Genomic DNA, 23,361 nt, shown 5'->3' on the forward strand with positions numbered 1-23,361 from the left:
ACAAGGCGGTTCTAATGGTGTACTTTTTGTTTTGATCTGATTTCTTTGTTAGGAACTATGGGTTTTTATATTTATTAACATTGGACGTGATCGTCTCTTACTAGGTTGCTAGCTACCGCTGCAACCCGGATTACTGTAAACTCTTTTTTAGGAGCTATGGGTTTTTATATTTCTTAAAATTGAACGTGATCATCTCTTACTAGGTTGCCAGCTACCGCTGTAACCTGGATTACTTGCGACACTGTTTGGATTACTTATTCACGCACGCCATTTATGATGAACTATATCGGTCCTTTATTTAAACTTTACTAACCTATACTATAGTTAAGTGGCCTATAAAATTTAGTATAGGCAAGAGGTCGTTCTTTATTATATTTCCTATACAGGGGTTTCGGACAAGGCGGTTCTAATGGTGTACTTTTTGTTCTGATCTGACTCTTTTTTTAGGAACTATGGGTTTTTATATTTCTTAACATTGGAGGTGATCGTCTCTTACTAGGTTGCTAGCTACCGCTGCAACCCGGATGCCAAGCTATCTGTGGAAAAGAAAGAAAAAAGAAAAAAAATATGCCGTTTGTAGAGAGTAACGTGGTTAAACTCAATTTTCTTGATTTTCAAGCCAATATATTCCCCTTGCTGTTCAAGCCAAATGACGGAAAGTTTCCTATACAGGGGTTTCGGACAAGGTGGTTCTAATGGTGTACTTTTTGTTTTGACCTGACTCCTTTTTTAGGAGCAATGGGTTTTAATATTTCTTAACAATGGACTCGATCGTCTCTTACTAGGTTGCTAGCTACCGCTGCAACCCGGATCATTTTTTACGTTATATATTATGATATAATACGAGAAAATTTAATCCCTTTGTATCTTTACAACTTTATATTCGTTCTTTATTATAATGTCTGACTGAAGCTAGAAATGCGATTTCTCCTTTTGCTGATTATGAATTTAGACTCTTGGAAGTGGTATTTGAACTCAATTAGGGAATGTTTAATTTCTGCCCGAATCATCTTTAGAAGGAAATAATATTATATTTTAAATATATTTTATTATAATGATGGTTCACATTTTTTTTTTTTTTTTTTTTTTTTTTTAAAGACAAGCGAAATGGTATTTTAAAAGAAAAATAAAAAATGGGTAAAACATAACCACTAAGTTTTCTTATTTTTTAACTATGCATAGACACCCCTTATAGTTATTTCCCGATCACTTCTTCCAGGCCAAGCTCCACCTTTGCCATCTTCTCGCCTTTGATATGGCCTATCCCTATATCCCTGTTGCATTGGCACTCGACCGCCGTGCTTTATTTCAGGTATTCTTTCGTTGTTTTCAACCAATGACAGAAGTCGATCAGCTAACTGAAGTGAATACGATTGTAGACGACTGGGCTCAGTTCGATGCATAACTACACTTTGAGTTGGCTCATCTAAAGATGCCATCAATTCTTCACGGATAATCATCTTAGAAACAAGATAATGAACATCCCTAAGCTCAAGTTGGAACATCTTAGAAAGTCTTCGAACAGAAAAGGAATCAAATACTTTGGAAAATGTAAAAAAGTAGGTTCGCATTGTTTTGTTCTTTTATTTTGAGAATCAATGTTTGACGAACATCTCCTTGCTTGAATAAAGACCACACCTTGGTATTCATCTTATCATTGATTAGATAATTTTTACATGCTTCCCAGTTGCCATTGCGCATGGCCTTGGCGGCAGCTACAACGTGTTCTCTCATTGATTCGGGCGGACCAATTACAGCTTGACGTTCTGACATTTTAAGTTGATGATGGAAACTTTTCGAAATCATACGCCATCGAGCATCACTTTCATAAGCGGCCATATGCGGGATTTCAATCAGCATAGCTGAAACTAGGTAAACACATTCCAGCAGCTCCAAGTTGATTTGCATGTGGAAGGGCACTTGTCTTTGTTTTTCAAGCTTCTCCTGTTCCTGAGTCCTATCCATCTGTCTTGTCATCAACAGACCTTGAGCAAGCAATTCTTTAGCACGCCCGCCAGACTGAATATCCAGTAAAGCATTGTGAGCATCTTTAATGCTTCCATAGCGGAAAGCACACATACCTAACTGTACCATTGTGCGATTGTACAAGATCTGAGTGGGTGGATCTGAATGCTGAATAGTTTCCTGAAGATGGGACATCAGCATTAAATTCCTCGTGGCAAACCACCGATTATGAAGGCTTAAATTATAAATTTGATAAAGAACTGCTCGCTGACGCACGCGGTCTGTATTATCTTTTCCACAAATAAACTTGCAAAGTCGGTCCATTGTATTTAAACTCGTCGGGTCCTTCGTAGTTTCATCAAGAGCCTTCATATAGATTTTATAGTAGATATGATCCATTTTGAATATATAAGCCCGAAAAATATCGGCTGATTTTTCATGTTGCTTTTCAACATAAAACGTGACGTCGTCCATCAATTTGATAACGGGATTTACGTCACTAAGGCGTATCACATACTCGTTACTGTGACAATCAAGGTCCTTCAATATCTTAATGAATTCAGCATCGAGTCGTTCAACAACAGTTAGAATACAGCCCCTAATTCTGTAAGGTGAACTACCAAATTGTTCATTCTCTTCTGTGATTTGCTCAGTCAAAGGAATGTCGTCATGCTTATCCAGCATTTTGATCAGTTGATCTACTGTGACTAGTAGCTTGTCCCAATGTTCAACCTTCATTGCATCCGATACTTTGGTATTATAGTCAAAAATAGCAGCAACTAAAGAAAGACGAACTTTCACTGAAACACCTGGACCCAGATTATTAGCTTCAGCGATTTCCAATAGCTCTTGAAGCATGTCTACCATTTCCGCTTTGTTGGTTCCCTTTTTGCCTCTTGCAGAAACGATTTCATTCAGCTTCTTCAAGACACTTTCAACTGTAATCTCTGTGTTTTTATCGAACATTTTTGGCTTAGTCGGCATCGGGACACCACCTCGCACAACTTCCCAGTCACCTTGCCCTTCAAGCTCTTCATGTGCTTCCTCTTGTTGCTTCAGTTTCTTTTTCTCCTTTTCTGTGTCTTTCTTTTCCTTTTTCTCACGCTTTTTTCTTTCTTCTTCCTCTTGCGTAGTTTTCTTTAAAAATGTCTTGGCTTTGGGCTCCTTTACTGCAGCTACTTCTATTTCTTCATCTTCGGATTCAGACTCAGTTTCAGCTTTAGCCTGTTCTGGCTCTTCGTCTTCAAGATCTACCGCTTCGCTGAATTTTTGTAGATCACCCTGGAATTCTTTCAGTGCCTTCTTCAGTTTTTGCCTTAACGTAGCCAAACTCTTGGCATTATTTTTAGACATGCTATTATTCCTGTATTCATTTCCCAGATCCCAGAGATCGTTCACAAAATCTTCTAGTTCAGCAAGCGCCCGAAGGAAAAATATAGGAGTGACGCCATGGTCCTCTTTCTGAATAACTGGCAATGCTTTATTGTAAGCAGGCATTAATTCCTCAAAACTTTTAAGCACGTTTGTAAAATCCTTGATTTTTTTGTGATTTCTCATTTGACGGATTGTCTCTTGCATTTCTTCATAGCGCTTTTCTTTTGCACTTTTGACAACACGTTTCTCATCTTCTTCTTCATCACTGACAACATATGTTGGTACAGGTTGGGCTTTCAATGGTATCTCATCTTCACTGACTTCAGTATCAGACTCAGATTCTGAGCTTACTGCAAAAAATCGACTCATCTTATATCTTTAGTACAATTCTAATCAAGACTGATAAAATTTACATCTTTGTTGTTCTTAAGTAGTAAAACTCGTATCAGGTATCCATAACCTAACAAAAAATAAAACTAATTTTTAAATTTTCAGGTATTTTGTTAGTTTGAATGAAAAGATTAAAATTATTGCTCAGATATCATAAATATTTTTGCAGTTTACATAATAACTTTAGCGATTCTAAACTGAAAAATAAAATATATCTTAAAAAATGTAATTTTTTGGTCTGAAAATACATAGTCAATCCCACATCGGGTAGTTAGAACCTAACCAAAAATAAAACTAATTTTAACATTTTAAGGTATTTTCCCAGCTTGTATTGAAATATTCAAACTATTGCTCGGATACCATGGATATTTTTGCAGTTTACACAAGCTGCAAGGAACGCGCAGGCTGACCTTTGTAAACTGAGAAAAATTTTACGAATGTTTTACCGGGATTACGAAAAATATTCAAAATTAAAGATTAAAATTATCTCTGAAAGAATAGATTTTGTTGAAAAGTCAGCTAGAGATGCTTTCGCAAAACTTCATAGTAATATCCAAAAGAAATGTTGCATGTTTAGTGAAAAGCTTCCAAGGTATGGACCGGCAACTGTGGAACAGTTTACAGATGTAATGGGAAATCTTATACATCACTGTGAATATATGGAGGCATAATTGTCCTTTACTTAGTTTCAGCTTAAATTCGATGATCGAGCCTTTATGTACTACATCCAACGACTATGACGTCATTGATCAATATTGTATATACAAAATTAAATTTTTCGTGAAATATAATTAATAAAATAAATTAAGTGCAAAAGGCGCTAGATCTAGCGATTTCCTTTAAAATGAGCCATTGAACAACTCTCTACGATGTTCCAGTGCCAAGCTATCTCTGGAAACAAAAGAAAGAAAAAAATATCCCGTTTGTGCAGAATAACGTGGTTAAAGTCAATTTTCTTGATTTTCAAGCCAATATATTTTCTTTGTTATTCAAGCCAAAGGGTGGTAAGTTTCCTTTATAGGGGTTTCGGACAAGGCGGTTCTAATGGTGTACTTTTTGTTTTGATCTGACTATTTTTCTAGGAGTTAGGGGTTTTTATATTTCTTAACATTGGACGTGATCGTCTCTTACTAGGTTGCTAGCTACCGCTGCAACCCGGATTGCTAGCTACCGCTGAAACCCGGATTATTGTAATGATCTTCTTTTAATGTAATTTCGTAAGAAAAATGATTCTATTTTAAAATTAATTTGTTTTATAATTACAAAAAGTTTTTAGCCCCATTAATTTCCTTTAAAATTAGCCATTAAACAACTCTCTACGATGTTCCAGTGTCAAGCTATATGTGGAATAACTAACCTATACTATAATTAAGTGGCGTATAAAATTTAGTATAGGCAAGAGGTCGTTCTTTATTATAATGCAGTGTGAAAAGACATCAAAATGCAGTTTTTGGTGGAAAAATTTATTCTCTTTTAGAAATAATTTATTTTAGTTACTATAGATTTTTAACCCAATTAATTTCCTTTAAAATGAGCTATTGAACAACCCTCCACGATGTTCCAGTGCCATGCTATCTCTGGATACAAAAAAAAAAAGAAAAAAAAAAAGAAAAAAATATCCCATTTAGGCAGAATGTTGTAGTAGCTGCCACTTTTCTTGATTTTCAAGCCAATATATTTCCCTTGCTGTTCAAGCCAAGGGACAGAAATTTTACTATGCAGAAGTTTCGGACAAGGCGGTTCTAATGGTGTACTTTTTGTTTTGATCTGACTCTTTTTTTAAGAACTATGGGTTTTTATATTTCTTAACATTGGACGTGATCGTCTCTTACTAGGTTGCTAGCTACCGCTGCAACCCGGATTATGACATCACGGCGTAATGATTTTATTGACGTCATAGCGCAATGATATTATTTCACGACGTCATCAGAAAAAACAATATAATTTCGTGTTTTTCTATTCACGTCATAGCTCTAATCTAATATAAAGCTATGACGACATTCATTATTTATCTAGTAGGGTTTCAGACAAGGTAGTTTCAATGATGTACTTTCGTTTTGATCTTACTCTATTTTTATTAGTTTTGTTATATTTCTTAGCATGGGACTGATTGTCTCTTACTAGGTTGCTAGCTACTGCTGCAACCCAAATTCACATATATATTTATTTATGAGAGGCAGCCTGGCCGAGTGGTCCAAGACACTGGTGTTAGCCACCAGTCTCTTCGGAGGCGTGGGTTCAAATCTTACCGCTGGTATACGATTATGTTTGAAAGACTGCAGTGTGAAAAGACATCAAAAATGCAGTTTTTGGTGGAAAAATTTATTCTCTTTTAGAAATAATGTATTTTAGTTACTATAGATTTTTAACCCAATTAATTTCCTTTAAAATGAGCTATTGAACAACCCTCTACGATGTTCCAGTGCCAAGCTATCTGTGGAAAAGAAAAAAAAAGAAAAAAGAAAAAAATATCCCGTTTGGGGAGAATAACGTGGTTAAAGTCAATTTTCTTGATTTTCAAGCCAATATACTTCCCTTGCTGTTCAAGCCAAGGGACAGAAAGTTTCCTATACAGGGGTTTCGGACAAGGCGGTTCTAATGGTGTACTTTTTGTTTTGATCTGACTCCTTTGTTAGGAACTATGGGTTTTTATATTTCTTAACATTGGACGTGATCGTCTCTTACTAGGTTGCTAGCTACCGCTGCAACCCGGATCTGATATATTGGTTATCATCAGACGTCAGAAACATACTCAGATTATTATCTGCGTATCTTATTTGTATATTTGTTTCGTATTATGAACCTAATGGAGACAGACTATTGCTCTGATATGGAGTATGTGCTAATTGTTACTCTAACAGAACCAAATATGGCTCTAGAATTGACCCAAATAAAGCATATGATGATTTATTTTACTATGAGCTAGAACTCGTTCTTAATTATTAAGGTTAGTTAAGTGGCCTATACATGTTAGTATGGGCAAGAGTTCGTTCTTTATTATAAAAAGACGTGGTAAAATCTCTTGAGATCAAGTGCTCAATATCTATCAAAAAGTTCGTGGTAAGTAAGGAGCAACTTGGCTCAATAGCAACTTAAACTATAAAAAACAGAACTTTGACAATTGTAGATACATCAAAAGAATTGGCACAATTCTTTTGACAAATTAACTGATTTTCAAGAATGAGAAAAACACCCTCAAAAAATAAAATAATATATTTGAAAATTGCCCCATTCGATTCAGCACATCCAAGAACCGTACTGCAGGGGTTTCAAGCTTCCAGCAGCAGAAATGTGACTTTTTCCATTTTTTGCCTGGAGTTCACGGATGCGTGTCAATTTTTTATTTTTTTGTTTGTTTGTTTTTTCTCAAGGGATGATTTAATCGAATCAATGGTCCTAGAATGTCGAGAGAGGGCGCGTCTGAACGGATATTGAAAATTCTAGTACCGTTTTTATGCGTCCAAAATCATTGTAGGGTAACTAGTCCCCTCCGAGGCCCTCTTTTCCCCCGAAATCGTTCGATCAAATTTTGAGATAGCCGTTTTCTTCAGCATAGTTCAAACATCCATTAACTATGGCTTTGGGGGTAACATGACGCCTATAGCTCATGGAGAAAGATCTGTAAGTTATGAAGTTTGCCCATTCCTTAAGCTTATTGTTTGAATTACAAAATTAGTATTATTGGTTAGACACCATAAATATTTTTGCAGTTTACATAATAAGTTTAGCGATTCTGGACTGAAAACTAAAATAATTTTTAATTACAAAAGTGACTAGATGTTGCAATTTCCTTTAAAATGAGCTATTATACAGCTCTCTATGATTTTGCAGTGCCCAGCTAGCTGAGAAGAAAAATCAAGCGGAAAGAAAAAAATATCCCGTTTGTGGAGAATAACGTGGTAAAAGTAAATTTGCTTGATTTTCAAGCCAATATATTTTCTTTGTTATTCAAGCCAAAGGGCGGTAAGTTTCCTTTAAAAAGGTTTCGGAAAAGGCGGTTCTAATGGTATACTTTTTGTTTTGATTTGACTCTTTTTTTAGGAGTTGGGGGGTTTTATATTTCTTTACATTGGAGGTGATCGTCTCTTACTAGGTTGCTAGCTACCACTGCAGTCCGGATTAAGTGGCGTATTAAATTTAGTATAGGCAAAAGGTCGTTCTTTATTATAATGATCGTCTCTTACTAGGTTGCTAGCTAGGTTGCTAGGTTGCTAGCAGTATGGAAAGACATCAAAAATACAGTTTTTAGTGGAAACATTTATCCTGTTTTAATTTGTTTTAGTTACAAAAAGTTTTTAAACCAATTAATTTCCTTTAAAATGAGCCATTGAACAACTTTCTGCGATGTTCCAGTGCAAAGCTATCCCTGGATAACAAGAAAAAAAAATATCCCGTTTAGGCAGTATGTTGTAGTAGCTGCCACGTTTTAGTTACAAAAGGATTTTAATCCAATTAATTTCCTTTAAAATGAGCCATTGAACAACTCTCTACGATGTTCCAGTGCAAAGCTATCTCTGGAAAAGAAGAAAAAATAAAAAAATATCCCGTTTGTGGAGAATAACGTGGTTAAAGTCAATTTTCTTGATTTTCAAGCCAATATATTTCCCTTGCTGTTCAAACCAAAGGGCGGTAAGTTTCCTTTCAAGGGTTTTCGGACAAGGCAGTTCTAATGGTGTACTTTTTGTTTTGATCTGACTCCTTTCTTAGGAACTATGAAGGTTTTACATTTCTTAACATTGGACGTGATCGTCTCTTACTAGGTTGCTAGCTACCGCTGCAACCCGGATTACTAACCTATACTATACTTAAGTGGCGTATAAAATTTATCATAGGCAAAAGGTCGTTCTTTATTATAAAAAATTTAAAAAACAAACTTGTTTATTTACATTCTAGCTAAAATAATGAAGATAATATGAATGAACCACAGTGTTCAGTTTCTTTGAACTTGAGTTCGTTTTTTAACTATAAATACAAACAGGAAAAAGCTTACGGCTTTTTCTTCTTTTAATAAATAGTAAGAGACGAAACTCAAACAATCAAGTAGCTAACTAAGTCCAATGTATGGAATGGTTTGTTATTTCAGTGCTCGTCTTTTAATGTAAAAATATAAATACTGTAATCTTAACTATAGTGAAGTTGCGATTGCAAGTTAGTATAGGGAAGAGTTCGATCTTTATTATAAGCTCCAACCCGGATAATGTTATTTCAATGATCGTCCTTTAATGTAATTACGAAAAATATTCAAAACTAAAGATTAAAATTATCTCCGAAAGAATAGATTTTGTTGAAAAGTCAGCTAGAGATGCTTTCGCAAAACTTCATAGTAATATCCAAAAGAAATGTTGCATGTTTAGTGAAAAGCTTCCAAGGTATGAACCGGCAACTGTGGAACAGTTTACAGATGTAATGGGAAATCTTATACATCACTGTGAATACATGGAGGCATAATTGTTCTTTACTTAGTTTCAGCTTTAATTCGATGATCCAGACTTTATGTACTAACTACATCCAAAGACTATGACGTCATTCATTAATATTGTATATAAAAAATTAAGTTTTTCGTAAAAAAAATTAATTTAAAAAAAAAATTAAGTACAAATAGCGCTAGATCTAGAGATTTCCTTTAAAATGAGCCATTGAGCAACTCTCTACGATGTTCCAGTGCCAAGCTATCTGTTGAAAAGAAAGAAAGAAAAAAATATCCCGTTTGTGGAGAATAACGTGGTTAAAGTCAATTTTCTTGATTATCAAGCCAATATATTTTCTTTGTTATTCAAGCCGCAGGGCGGTAAGTTTCTTTTATAGGGGTTTCGGACAAGGCGGTTCTAATGGTGTATTTTTTGTTTTGATCTGACTCTGTTTTTAGGAGTTAGGGGTTTTTATATTTCTTAACATTGGACCTGATCGTCTCTTACTAGGTTGCTAGCTACCGCTGCAACCCGGATCCTTTGTTAGGAACTATGGGTTTTTATATTTCTTAACATTGGACGTGATCGTCTCTTACTAGGTTGCTAGCTACCGCTGCAACCCGGAAATAACTGATACACGATTATGTTTGAAAGACTGCAGTGTGAAAAGACATCAAAAATGCAGTTTTTGGTGGAAAAATTTATTCTCTTTTAGAAAAATAATTTATTTTAGTTACTATAGATTTTTAACCCAATTAATTTCCTTTAAAATGAGCTATTGAACAACCCTCTACGATGTTCCAGTGCCAAGCTATCTGTGGAAAAGAAAAAAAAAAGAAAAAATATCCCGTTTGGGGAGAATAACGTGGTTAAAGTCAATTTTCTTGATTTTCAAGCCAATATATTTCCCTTGCTGTTCAAGCCAAGGGACAGAAAGTTTCCTATACAGGGGTTTCAGACAAGGCGGCTCTAATGGTGTACTTTTTGTTTTGATCTGACTCCTTTGTTAGGAACTATGGGTTTTTATATTTCTTAACATTGGACGTGATCGTCTCTTACTAGGTTGCTAGCTACCGCTGCAACCCGGATTCTTTGAAATAGTAAGAGACGAACCTCAAGTAACTACCCCTTGAACCACCATTTATCAGTTACTATGGATGAGAGATCGTTCTTTACTGTAAATGCTAGCTACCGCTGCAACCCGGATGATTCTTTGAGGTTAGTCTCTTATTATAATCAATTACTATGGACTACAGATCGTTCTTTAATGTAATCCAGTAGACAAAAAGTAAAACTAATTATAAAATTTTCATGTATTTTTGTTGTTTAAATTAAGAACTTACTATTACTGATTAGGCATCATAAATATTTTTGCAGTTTACATAATAATTTTAGCGATTAAGCCAAAAAAGAAAATTTTGGTTCCAGGAGTTTCGGTTACTATTGAGACAAGTAGCTATTATTACTAAAGAGTTTATTACCATGAACTGTTTGATTGCTTCAAAATTCAAATATCTTTGAAAAGACTGCAGTAAGAAAATACATCAAAAATGCAATTTTTTTGACAAAATTGATTCTACTTTAAAAAGTATTTTATTTTTAATTACAAAAGTGACTAGATGTTGCAATTGCCTTTAAAATGAGCTATTATACAGCTCTATATGATGTTCCAGTGCCCAGCTAGCTAAGCAGGAAAAAAAAGCGGAAAGAAAAAAATATCCCGTTTGTGGAGAATAACGTGGTAAAAGTCAATTTTCTTGATTTTCAAGCCAATATATTTTCTTTGTTATTCAAGCCAAAGGACGGTAAGTTTCCTTTAGAGAGGATTCGGACAAGGCGGTTCTAATGGTGTACTTTTTGTTTTGATCTCTCTCTTTTCTTAGGAGTTGGGGGGTTTTATATTTCTTTGCATTGGAGGTGATCGTCTCTTACTAGGTTGCTAGCTACCGCTGCAACCCGGATTAGCCACCAGTCTCTTCGGAAGCGTGGGTTCAAATCTTACCGTGGTATACGATTATGTTTGAAAGACTGCAGTGTGAAAAGACATCAAAAATGCAGTTTTTGGTGGAAAAATTTATTCTCTTTTAGAAATAATTTATTTTAGTTACTATAGATTTTTAACCCAATTAATTTCCTTTAAAATGAGCTATTGAACAACCCTCTACGATGTTCCAGTGCCAAGCTATCTGTGGAAAAGAAAAAAAGGAAAAGAGAAAAAATATCCCGTTTGGGGAGAATAACGTGGTTAAAGTCAATTTTCTTGATTTTCAAGCCAATATATTTCCCTTGCTGTTCAAGCCAAGGGACAGAAAGTTTCCTATACAGGGGTTTCGGACAAGGCGGTTCTAATAGTGTACTTTTTGTTTTTATCTGACTCCTTTGTTAGGAACTATGGGTTTTTGTATTTCTTAACATTGGACGTGATCGTCTCTTACTAGGTTGCTAGCTACCGCTGCAACCCGGATCTTCTGTCATTTTTTCAAATTTGTTAGTAATTCTTACTATAAAATATATAAGTCGCGTTCGTCTAGTGGTTAGGACCCTACGTTGTGGCGAGAGTAACCCAGATTTGAATCCAGCAAGTGTTATTTTTTTCCATGGAAGAAGAGCACAATAAATAACTTACTTAAATTATATTTCAAATAAAATGGACTATCAGTAAAACCATGATATGGATGATGCTTACAAAATTCCCATGTACAGTGTCGATCCTTTATGTAACTATACAGAATAAAAATCGAATTCCTTAGATATATATATTAATATTAAAATTCCCTTTTTTTAGAGTTTCGGTTAATATTGAGACGTTTCGCTCTTACTATACAGTTCGTTACAACGAAGTGTTTGACAAATTCCCATTTACAGCATCGATCCTTTATGCAACAAACAATCAAGTAGATAACTAACTCGCATGCATAAAATGATTTGACATTCCAATGATCGTCTTTTAATGTAATTTAATTACTCATAGATACCAAAATCCTTACTGTATTACCAACAGGAAAAAGCCAATGGCCTTTTCTTAATTGGAATAGTAAGAGACGACCAGACTACAACCTACGATTATGACATCATTGATCAATCTTTAACATTAATTATAATCTTATTTTAGTTACTATGGGCTGGAAGTTTGTTCTTTACTGTAATTTTAAATGAGCCATTGAACAACTCTCTACGATTTTCCAGTGCCAAGCTATCCCAGGAGAAGAAGAAAAGAGAAAAAAAAATATCCCGTTTAGGCAGAATGTTGTAACAGCTGCCACTTTTCTTGATATTCAAGCCAATATATTTCCCTTGCTGTTTCAAGCCAAGGGACAGAAAGTTTCCTATACAAGGGTTTCGGACAAGGCAGTTCTAATGGTGTACTTTTGAATTTGATCTGACTCCTTTGTTAGGAATTATGGGTTTTTATATTTCTTAACTTTGGACGTGATCGTCTCTTACTAGGTTGCTAGCTGCCGCTGCAACCCGGATAACAGGCACGGATTCGATTCCCGGTGTGGGAAAATTTTTAACTCTATAATATTCGAATATTTGAACCTTTTATAATTTATAATGATGTATAATATAAATAATGTAATCTTACCTATAGTGAAGTTGCCTATGCAAGTTAGTATAGGGAAGAGTTTGATCTTTATTATAATGCAACCCCGATGCAACCCGGGTTTACTATGGGGCGTGATCGTCTCTTACTACGTTGCTAGCTAACGCTGCAACCCGGATAGTGAAATGTTATTCCAATGATCGTATTTTAATGTAGAATCAAATGTAACCTTTTATGACGTCACATATACCACAGACCTCTTTTGTTTTTCCCGTTGCATTAGTTACTATGAGATAGACTTCGGTCCTTACTGTACTGCAACCCTGATCCCTTTTAATATTTCAGTTACTAAGGCCTCAGGTCGTTCTTTAATGTAACTATTTAGGAGCTATGGGTTTTAAGATTTCTTAACATTAGATGTGATCGTCTCTTACTAGGTTACTAGCTACCGCTGCAAACTGGATTATATAAAAAACCTAATTAAAAAATACAATTTATGATGAACTATATCGGTCCTTTATGTAAATTTCTTCTTTTCAAAATTAAATTAGTTAGTATGGCCTAGAATTCGTTCATTACCATAATGAACTATATCACTCCTTTACTAACTTATGCTATTGTTAAGTTGCCTATAAAATTTAGCATAGGCAAGAGGTCGTCCTTTATTATACTGGTCTAAATTAAAAGATTAAATCTATTGCTCAGATACCATAAATATTTTCGCAGTTTGTAACTTTAGCGATTCTGAACTGAAAACGAAAATAAAATAAAAATCGATTTTTTCAATATTTACGTCACGTCGCTTATTACGTCATATATGGTTATTTAGTAATATTTTATATTACTATATTTTATATTTCATGATTGCAAAATGTAATTAGATTTCGTTCTTTATTGTAATGATCTGACTCCTTTTTTTAGGAACTATGGGTTTTTAAATTTCTTAACATTGGACGTGATCGTCTCTAACTAGGTTGCTAGCTACCGGTGCAACCCGAATCATTCTTTACTATATGATTCCAAACAAGAAAAAGCCTACGGCTTTTTCTTCTTTGTAATAGTTAGGGACGACCTGGTCACAAACTATGATTATGGCATCAATCATTAATCTTTAACATGAAATGTTCTTTACTATAATGGTTTGTTCTTTACTTGGTTTCGGACACCTCTGCAGCCATGATACTGATGGAAATTGCATAATCCCTATTTATGTTTCAGTTAACATGGGCTAAGTGTCGTTCTTTATTATATTCTTTATTATAACCATTGAACAACTCTCTATGGTGTTCCAGTGCCATACTATCTGTTGAATTACTAACCTATACTATAATTAAGTGGCGTCTAAAATTTAGTATAGGCAAGAGGTCGTTCTTTATTAAAAATTTATGGCCCCATTTGGTCTAGTGGCTAGGATATACTTTCACTTAAGAGGACAGGGTTCGATTCCCGATGTGGGAAAATTTTTAACTCTATAATCTTCGAACATTCGAACCTTTTATAATTTATAATGATGTATAATATAAATACTGTAATCTTCACTATAGTGAAGTTGCCTATGCAAGTTAGTATAGGGAAGAGTTCGATCTTTATTATAATGCTAGCTACCGCAGCAACCCGGATGAACTGAGATGAAAAAAAATTTTCTTTCAGGAGAAAAAAAGTAAAACTAATTATAAAATTTTCATGTATTTTTGTTGTGTAAATTAAGAACTTACTATTACTGATTAGGCATCATAAATATTTTTGCAGTTTACATAATAATTTTAGCGATTAAGCCAAAAAAGAAAATTTTGGTTCCAGGAGTTTCGGTTACTATTGAGACAAGTAGCTATTTTTACTATAGAGTTTATTACCATGAACTGTTTGATTGCTTCAAAATTCAAATATCTTTGAAAAGACTGCAGTATGAAAATACATCAAAAATGCAATTTTTTTGAAAAAATTGATTCCTCTTTAAAAAGTATTTTATTTTTAATTACAAAAGGCACTAGATGTTGCAATTGCCTTTAAAATGAGCTATTATACAGCTCTCTATGATTTTCCAGTGCCCAGCTAGCTGAGCAGGAAAATCAAGCGGAAAGAAAAAATATCCCGTTTGTGGAGAATAACGTGGTAAAAGTCAATTTTCTTGATTTTCAAGCCAATATATTTTCTTTGTTATTCAAGCCAAAGGACGGTAAGTTTCCTTTATAGAGGATTCGGACAAGGCAGTTCTAATGATGTACTTTTTGTTTTGATCTGACTCTTTTTTTAGGAGTTGGGGGGTTTTATATTTCTTAACATTGGAGGTGATCGTCTCTTACTAGGCTGCTAGCTACCGCTGCAACCCGGATTTTAATGTAATGAACAACTCTCTACGATGTTCCAGCGCCAAGCTATCTGTGGAATTACTAACCTATACTATAATTAAGTGGCGTATAAAATTTAGTATAGGCAAGAGGTCGTTCCTTATTATAACTAATATAAAACTGATGATCTTATATAGTAATTATGACGTCACTGCATCAAAAATACAGTTTTTATTGGAAAAATTTATTCTCTTTTAGAAATAATTTATTTTAGTTACTATAGATTTTTAACCCAATTAATTTCCTTTAAAATGAGCAATTGAACAACCCTCTACGATGTTCCAGTGCCAAGCTATCTCTGAATACAAAAAAAAAAGAAAAAAATATCCCTTTTGACGAGAATAACGTGGTTAAAGTCAATTTTCTTGATTTTCAAGCCAATATATTTCCATTGCTGTTCAAGCCAAGGGACAGAAAGTTTCCTATACAGGGGTTTCGGACAAGGCGGTTCTAATGGTGTACTTTTTGTTTTGATCTGACTCCTTTTTTAGGAGCTATGGGTTTTTATATTTCTTAACATTGGACGTGATCGTCTCTTACTAGGTTGCTAGCTACCGCTGCAACCCGGATTAAGTTTTAGTTTAGAGTTTTAATTTAGAGTATTATGGCGTTTATAATGGCATTATAACGGCATAGTTATGTGAGGCAGCATGGTCGAGCGGTTTAAGGTGCTGGTGTTAGCCACTCTTCAATTCGGAGGCATGGGATTGAATCCCACCGCCGACAGTATTTTATACCAAAGCTAATTATAATCTTGTTTTAGTTACTATGTACTGAAGTTCGTTCTTTACTATATTTTCAATTTAAAATTTAAAAAAGAAATTTGTTTATTTACATTCTAGCTAAAATAATGAAGATAATATGAATGAACCACAGTGTTCAGATTCTTTGGACTTGAGTTCGTTTTTTAACTATAAATACAAACAGGAAAAAGCCTACGGCTTTTTCTTCTTTTAAATAGTAAGAGACGAAACTCAAACAATCAAGAAGCTAACTAAGTCCAATGTATGGAATGGTTTGTTATTTCAGTGATCGTCTTTTAATATAATTAAAAGCACTATCTTTTAAATTTAAAATTTAAAAAAGAAACTTGTTTATTTACATTATATCTAAAATAATGAAGATAATATGACTGAACAACAGTGTTCAGTTTCTTTGGACTTGAGTTCGTTTTTTAACTATAAATACAAACAGGAAAAAGCCTACGGCTTTTTCTTCTTTCAAATAGTAAGAGACGAAACTCAAACAATCAAGTAGCTAACTAAGTCCAATGTATGGAATGGTTTGTTATTTCAGTGATCGTCTTTTAATGTAAAGAAAATTATAAAAATACTGTAATCTTAACTATAGTAAAGTTGCGTATGCAAGTTAGTATAGGGAAGAGTTTGATCTTTATTATGCTGGAAACAAAGAAAAGAGAATCTTATATAGTAATTATGACGTCACTGCATCAAAAATACAGTTTTTATTGGAAAAATTTATTCTCTTTTAGAAATAATTTATTTTAGTTACTATAGATTTTTAACCCAATTAATTTCCTTTAAAATGAGCTATTGAACAACCCTCTACGATGTTCCAGTGCCAAGCTATCTCTGGATACAAAAAAAAGAAAAAAATATCCCTTTTGGGGAGAATAACGTGGTTAAAGTCAATTTTCTTGATTTTCAAGCCAATATATTTCCCTTGCTGTTCAAGCCAAGGGACAGAAAGTTTCCTATAAAGGGTTTTCTGACAAGGCGGTTCTCATGGTGTACTTATTGTTTTGATCTGACTCTTTTTTTAGGAACTAATGGTTTTTATATTTCTGAACATTGGAGGTGATCGTCTCTTACTAGGTTGCTAGCTACCGCTGCAACCCGGATTTCCCTTGCTGTGCAAGTCAAGGGACAGAAATTTTACTATACAGGGGTTTCAGACAAGGCGGTTCTAGTGGTGTACTTTTGTTTTGATCTGACTCCTTTGTTAGGAACTATGGGTTTTTATATTTCTTAACAGTGGACGTGATCGTCTCTTACTAGGTTGCTAGCTATCGCTGCAACGCGGAAAAAAAAACACATTGAGCCCACATCGTTCTTTACTCAGGCAGAGCTAGCGCGCTGCCTATGATAATAAACTGATTACACACAGGAAAAAGCCAACGGCTTTTTCTTCTTTTAAATAGTAAGAGACGAGTCTCAAATAATCAAGTAGCTAGCTAATTCCAAAGGTATTCAATTTTTGTTATTCCAATGATCGTTTTTTATTGTAACTAGGTTTCAGCCATCTCTACAGCCATGATACTATTGGAAATTACATAATCCCTATTTATGTTTTAGTTAACATGGACAAGGTGTCGTTCTTTATTGTATTATATGTAAAAATCTAATAGAAACAGGAAAAAGCCTATGACTTTTACTTATCTGGAATAGTAAGAGAAGACCCTGAAAGAATCAGACAGCAAACTTCCATTCAAAAGATGATTTTATTACCTTAACTTTTTGTTACTTTTTGCCGTGGCTTGTTCTTTACTCAGTTTCTGCTATATCCACTGAAATTAGCTTAGGCCCCATTCATTATTAATGTTATCGACCCTTTATGTAATTCAATTTAAAGTCTAAACAAAACTTTAATTAATAACTAATATGGGAGATCCTCTTGACTGGCATCATTTATGATAAACTATATCGATCCTTTATGTAAACTTTTTTTTGTTAGGAGTTATGGGTTTTTATATTTCTTAACATTGGACGCGATCGCCTCTTACTAGGTTGCTAGCTACCGCTGTAACCCGGATATTATATTACAAACAGGAAAAAGCCTACGGCCTTTTCTTCTTTGAAATAGTAAGAGACAAACCTCAAACGATCAAGTAGCTAACTAAGTCCAATTTATGCAATAAGTTTTTATTCCTATGATCGTCTTTTAATGTAATCTTATAAATAATTTATTTTAGTTACTATAGACTTTTAACCCAATTAATTTCCTTTAAAATGAGCCATTGAACAACTATCTACGATGTTCCAGTGCCAAGCTATCTCTGGAAACAAAGAAAAAAATATCCCGTTTAGGTAGAATGTTGTAGTAGCTGCCACTTTTCTTGATTTTCAAGCCAATATATTCCCCTTGCTGTTCAAGGCAAGGGACAGAAAGTTTACTATACAGGGGTTTCGGACAAGGCGGTTCTAATGGTGTACTTTTTGTTTTGATCTGACTGCTTTGTTAGGAACTATGGGTTTTTATATTTCTTAATATTGGACTTGATCGTCTCTTACTAGGTTGCTAGCTACCGCTGCAACCCGGATTATATTGAAAAATATCGATCCCTTATATAAATTTGCTATATTGTACCTTCAGCTGTTGGCTTAGTTGTTTCCAGCTGTTGGCTCAATTGTCTACAACTGTTTGTTGTATTGTACCTAGAGCTATTGGCTTAGCTATTCCCATATATTTTAATTACTATTTGCTAGAGTTTGTTCTTTACTGTAAAATAATTTGTACTGTAAAACGGATTTTTTGGAAAATTTCATTTCCTCGGAAATTTTTCAGGCTTTTTGCTTTAGCTGTTCAGGTTTATTTCAAATCAAATTTAACCTCGTATGACGTCACATACACCACAGACCTCTTTTTCTTTTCCCTGCTGCAACAGTTACTATGAGATAGACTTCGGTCCTTATTCTAATCCTTTATGTAACCTATGAGCTAATGTTCGTTCTTTATTATATTTCGCAAAACTTCATAGTAATATCCAAAAGAAATGTTGCATGTTTAGTGAAAAGCTTCCAAGGTATGAACCGGCAACTGTGGAACAGTTTACAGATGTAATGGGAAATTTTATACATCACTGTGAATATATGGAGGCATAATTGTTCTTTACTTAGTTTCAGCTTTAATTCGATGATCCAGACTTTATATACTAACTACATTCAAAGACTATGACGTCATTGATTAATATTGTATATAAAAAATTAAGTTTCTCGTAAAAAAAATTAATTAAAAAAAAAATTAAGTACACATAGCGCTAGATCTAGAGATTTCCTTTAAAATGAGCCATTGAACAACTCTCTACGATGTTCCAGTGCCAAGCTATCTGTGGAAAAGAAAGAAAAAAATATCCCGTTTGGGGAGAATAACGTGGTAAAAGTCTATTTTCTTGATTTTCAAGCCAATATATTTTCTTTGTTATTCAAGCCAAAGGGCGGTAAGTTTCCTTTATGGAGGATTTGGACAAGGCGGTTCTAATGGTGTACTTTTTGTTTTGATGTGACTCTTTTTTTAGGAGCTACGGGTTTTTATATTTCTTAACATTGGACGTGATCGTCTCTTACTAGGTTGCTAGCTACCGCTGCAACCCGGATGATCGTCTCTTACTAGGTTGCTAGCTACCGCTGCAACCCGGATAAGAGACGAAACTCAAACAATCAAGCAGCTAACTAAGTCGATGTATGGAATGGTTTGTTATTTCAGTGATAGTCTTTTAATGTAAAAAAAAAACTCAAACCACTTTTCCACTTTTCTTGATTTTCACTTATCCTGATTTTCAAGCCAATATATTTCCACCACTTTTCTTGATTTTAAGGCCAATATATTTCTCTTGCTGTTCAAGCCAAATAACAGAAAGTTCTAATGAACCACGTCCATCCTTTAAGTAATATCCAATAATTGTCTTTTAATGTAATTTTGTATAGGCAAGAGTTCGTTCTTTATTATTACAGTATGAAAAACATCAAAAATGCAGTTTTTAGTGGAAAAATTTATTCTCTCTTAGAAATAATTTATTTTAGTCACAAAAATTTTTAACCCAATTAATTTCCTTTAAGACGAGCCATTGAACAACTCTCTACGATGCTCCAGTGCCAAGCCATCTGTGGAAAATAAAGAAAAAATAAAAAAATATGCCGATTGTGGAGAATAACGTGGTTAAAGTCAATTTTCTCGATTTTCAAGCCAATATATTTCCCTTGCTGTTCAAGCCAAATGACAGAAAGTTTCCTATACAGGGGTTTCGGACAAGGCGGTTCTAATGGTGTATTTTTTGTTTTGATTTGACAACTTTTTTAGGAGCTATGGGTTTTTATATTTCTTACCATAGGACGTGATCGTCTCTTACTAGGTTGCTAGCTACCGCTGCAACCCGGATTCCGTTTTTTAGAGTTTCGGTTGCTATTGAGACGAGTCACTCTGACTAGACAGCTTGTGGCCACGAACTGTTTGGTCCGTTCTTTATTATAAATCTTCATCATTGTGATAACACATCTATCTGTTTTGTTTTGCTCTCTCAATTATTACTTCTCGATACGCCTTGTCAGTTGAATACCTTTGCTTTTTTCTTTTCAAGATGTTGTCTTTGTTTTTTGTATAGTACTGTTTTTTTAACTTGCGTGTAGCTTGCTTGATTGAAACCATTATGTAACCATTAGTTGAATGTTTATGTCACGTATCAATAATCAAGAACCTAACAAAAAATTAAACTAATTTTTAAATTTTCAGGTATTTTTCTAGTATAAAATAAAAGATTAAAACTATTGTTCAGACACCATAAATATTTTTGTAGTTTATAACTTTAACGATACTACACTAAAAAGGAAAATAAAATAAAAATTATTTTTTCAATTTTTACGTCACGTCACTCATTAAGTCATATATGGTTATTAGTACACAATAGGTTTTAGATATTACGTCATGTCACTTATTACATCATATATGGTTATAAGTAGATAATCGGTAAAATATTCATTCTTTATTATAACAATTTCCTTTAAATTGAGCTATTATACGGCTCTCTATGGTTTTCCGGTGCCCAGCTAGCTGAGGAGAAAGAAAAAGCAGAAAGAAAAAAAGATAGCGTTTGTGGAGAATATCGTACGTTAAAGTCAATTTTTTTTAATTTTCAAGCCAATATGTGTTCTTTGTTATTCAAGCCAAAGGACGGTAGGTTTGCTATTTAGAAGTTTTGGACAAGGCGGTTCTAATAGTGTACTTCTTGTTTTGATCTGAATCTTTTTTCAGGAGTTATGGGTTACTTTAGTTTTTACTATGGGGTGGGATCGTCTCTTACTAGGTTGCTAGCTACCGCTGCAACCCGGATTTGTTCTGTACCATAATGAACTATATCAGTCCTTTATGTAAAATTAGACGTGATCGTCTCTTACTAGGTTGCTAGCTACCGCTGCAACCCGGACTAGAGATGCTTTCGCAAAACTTCATAGTAATATCCAAAACAAATGTTGCATGTTTAGTGAAAAGCTTCCATGGTATGGACCGGCAACTGTGGAGCAGTTTACAGATGTAATGGGAAATTTTATACATTACTGTGAAGATATGGAGGCATAATTGTCCTTTACTTAGTTTCAGCTTAAATTCGATGATCGATCCTTTATGTAACAAGGTATGAACCGGCAACTGTGGAACAGTTTATAGATGTAATGGGAAATTTTATAGATCACTGTGAATATATGGAGGCATAATTGTTCTTTACTTAGTTTCAGCTTTAATTCGATGATCCAGACTTTATGTACTAACTACATCCAAAGACTATGACGTCACTGTTTAATATTGTATATAAAAAATTAAGTTTTTCGTAAAAAAAATTAATTAAAAAAAAATTAAGTACAAATAGCGCTAGATCTAGAGATTTCCTTTAAAATGAGCCATTGAACAACTCTCTACGATGTTCCAGTGCCAAGCTATCTGTGGAAAAGAAAGAAAGAAAAAAATATCCCGTTTGTGGAGAATAACGTGGTTAAAGTCAATTTTCTTGATTATCAAGCCAATATATTTTCTTTGTTATTCAAGCCGCAGGGCGGTAAGTTTCCTTTATAGGGGTTTCGGACAAGGCGGTTCTAATGGTGTACTTTTTTTTGATCTGACTCTGTTTTTAGGAGTTAGGGGTTTTTATATTTCTTAACATTGGACGTGATCGTCTCTTACTAAGTTGCTAGCTACCGCTGCAACCCGGATTACATTAAAGGTAGAACTCTTTCTAATTGATTACAAACAGGAAAAAGCCTAAGGCTTTTTCTTCTTTGAAATAGTAAGAGACAAGCCTCAAACAATCAAGTAGCTAACTAAATCAAATGTATGTATTGGGTTTTTGTTCCAATGACCGTCTTTTAGTGGAAATTTTTAATATATTGGCCTTAAATATAATAACTGTACTAGCCTATGCTATAGTTAAGCGGCCTATAAAATTTAGTATAGGAAAAAGGTTGTTCTTTATTATAATTTTTTTAAGAACTATGGGTTTTTATATTTCTTAACATTGGACGTGATCGTCTCTTATTAGGTTGCTAGCTACCGCTGTAACCCGGATTTACTGTAAATTTGTTATTTCAGTGATCGTCTTTTAATGTACTTACTGTAACGTCAATATAATGAATAGTAAATTGTTCTCTTTTGGCTTTGAAGACTCTTCGAGTAATGCGATATAATTCTTCAATCGTGTCGCATTCTATGACACATGCTTTTCCATTATCATTTTGCAATGGTGCTCCTCTGGGTCCGCATGAGTGAGAATCTGTAAAATAGTATTTTTCATCATAATGCATAAGACTCAGTGATTTAGAGTATGCAACTATTATTCCAGCATTATGTTCTCTAAATAATTTTTTTAAAGCCGCCAATAATGTAATTCCTAATTCTCCATTATTTATAGAATCCAATAAACTTCCGCTGTACAACCAATTATCGTCATAATTTAGGGAAAATACTGCGTCATACATTAGAAAATCGTCCTTGATGACATCTAAATTTTTCAATACCAAATAGCCACTAGGAGGAATCGGGAAAACTCTTGGATTTCTATTATTATTATTTTCACGTATGAGAGCATAAATAGTATCCCCTTCAATCATGTTTCTGTTCAGAATATTTTTATTCCATTGCCTTGGAGGTATAATAGCAGCTCGGACAATATTTGCGAGTACCATGGCAAAGCATTGGCTGCCTGCGTATCCAGAGAGAAATATATTATCTTCTGCTTGATTCCAGTCAGCATGTATAATTCTTGATACCTTTCTATTACTATCAAGAGTAACATATGCACTTGCTGGTGCATTTGCATTATTAGCATTATTGTGTTGTTCTTGACGATCTTGGGCCGGTTGAATGACACGAAATATATCATTGTGATGAAGTTTCGCATTAATATTTATTTTTTTCTCTTTTGTTGACACCACCGGTCCGACACTAGTTATCCTTTTCTTATGTTTGGGATACATTTCTATTAATAAGGGTTCTTCAACTGAAGGGCTTCTCATTCTTTTTCTGGGACCTCCAACAATGGAAATTTTTTTCCTTGAGTCTGTTGTCCTTTAGAGTTTACTTCATTTGTTATACATACTTCATCTGTTGTACC

General features: G+C 34.2%; 1 protein-coding gene across 1 annotated transcript; it reads right to left on the reverse strand.

The window, feature by feature from the left end:
- Positions 1-1,172: 1,172 nt before the first annotated feature.
- On the reverse strand, positions 1,173-3,722 carry LOC148940184 (eukaryotic translation initiation factor 3 subunit C-like). The gene is given in 2 exon segments (XM_089105750.1): positions 1,173-1,574; positions 1,576-3,722. Coding segments are annotated over 2 exon segments (2,535 nt in total). The 5' UTR covers positions 3,709-3,722.
- Positions 3,723-23,361: the final 19,639 nt, after the last annotated feature.

This window comes from Artemia sp. Qi Xiang Cuo, chromosome 20 (assembly GCF_049724085.1).
Source record: "Artemia sp. Qi Xiang Cuo chromosome 20, ASM4972408v1, whole genome shotgun sequence".
NCBI lineage: Eukaryota > Metazoa > Arthropoda > Branchiopoda > Anostraca > Artemiidae > Artemia > Artemia sp. Qi Xiang Cuo.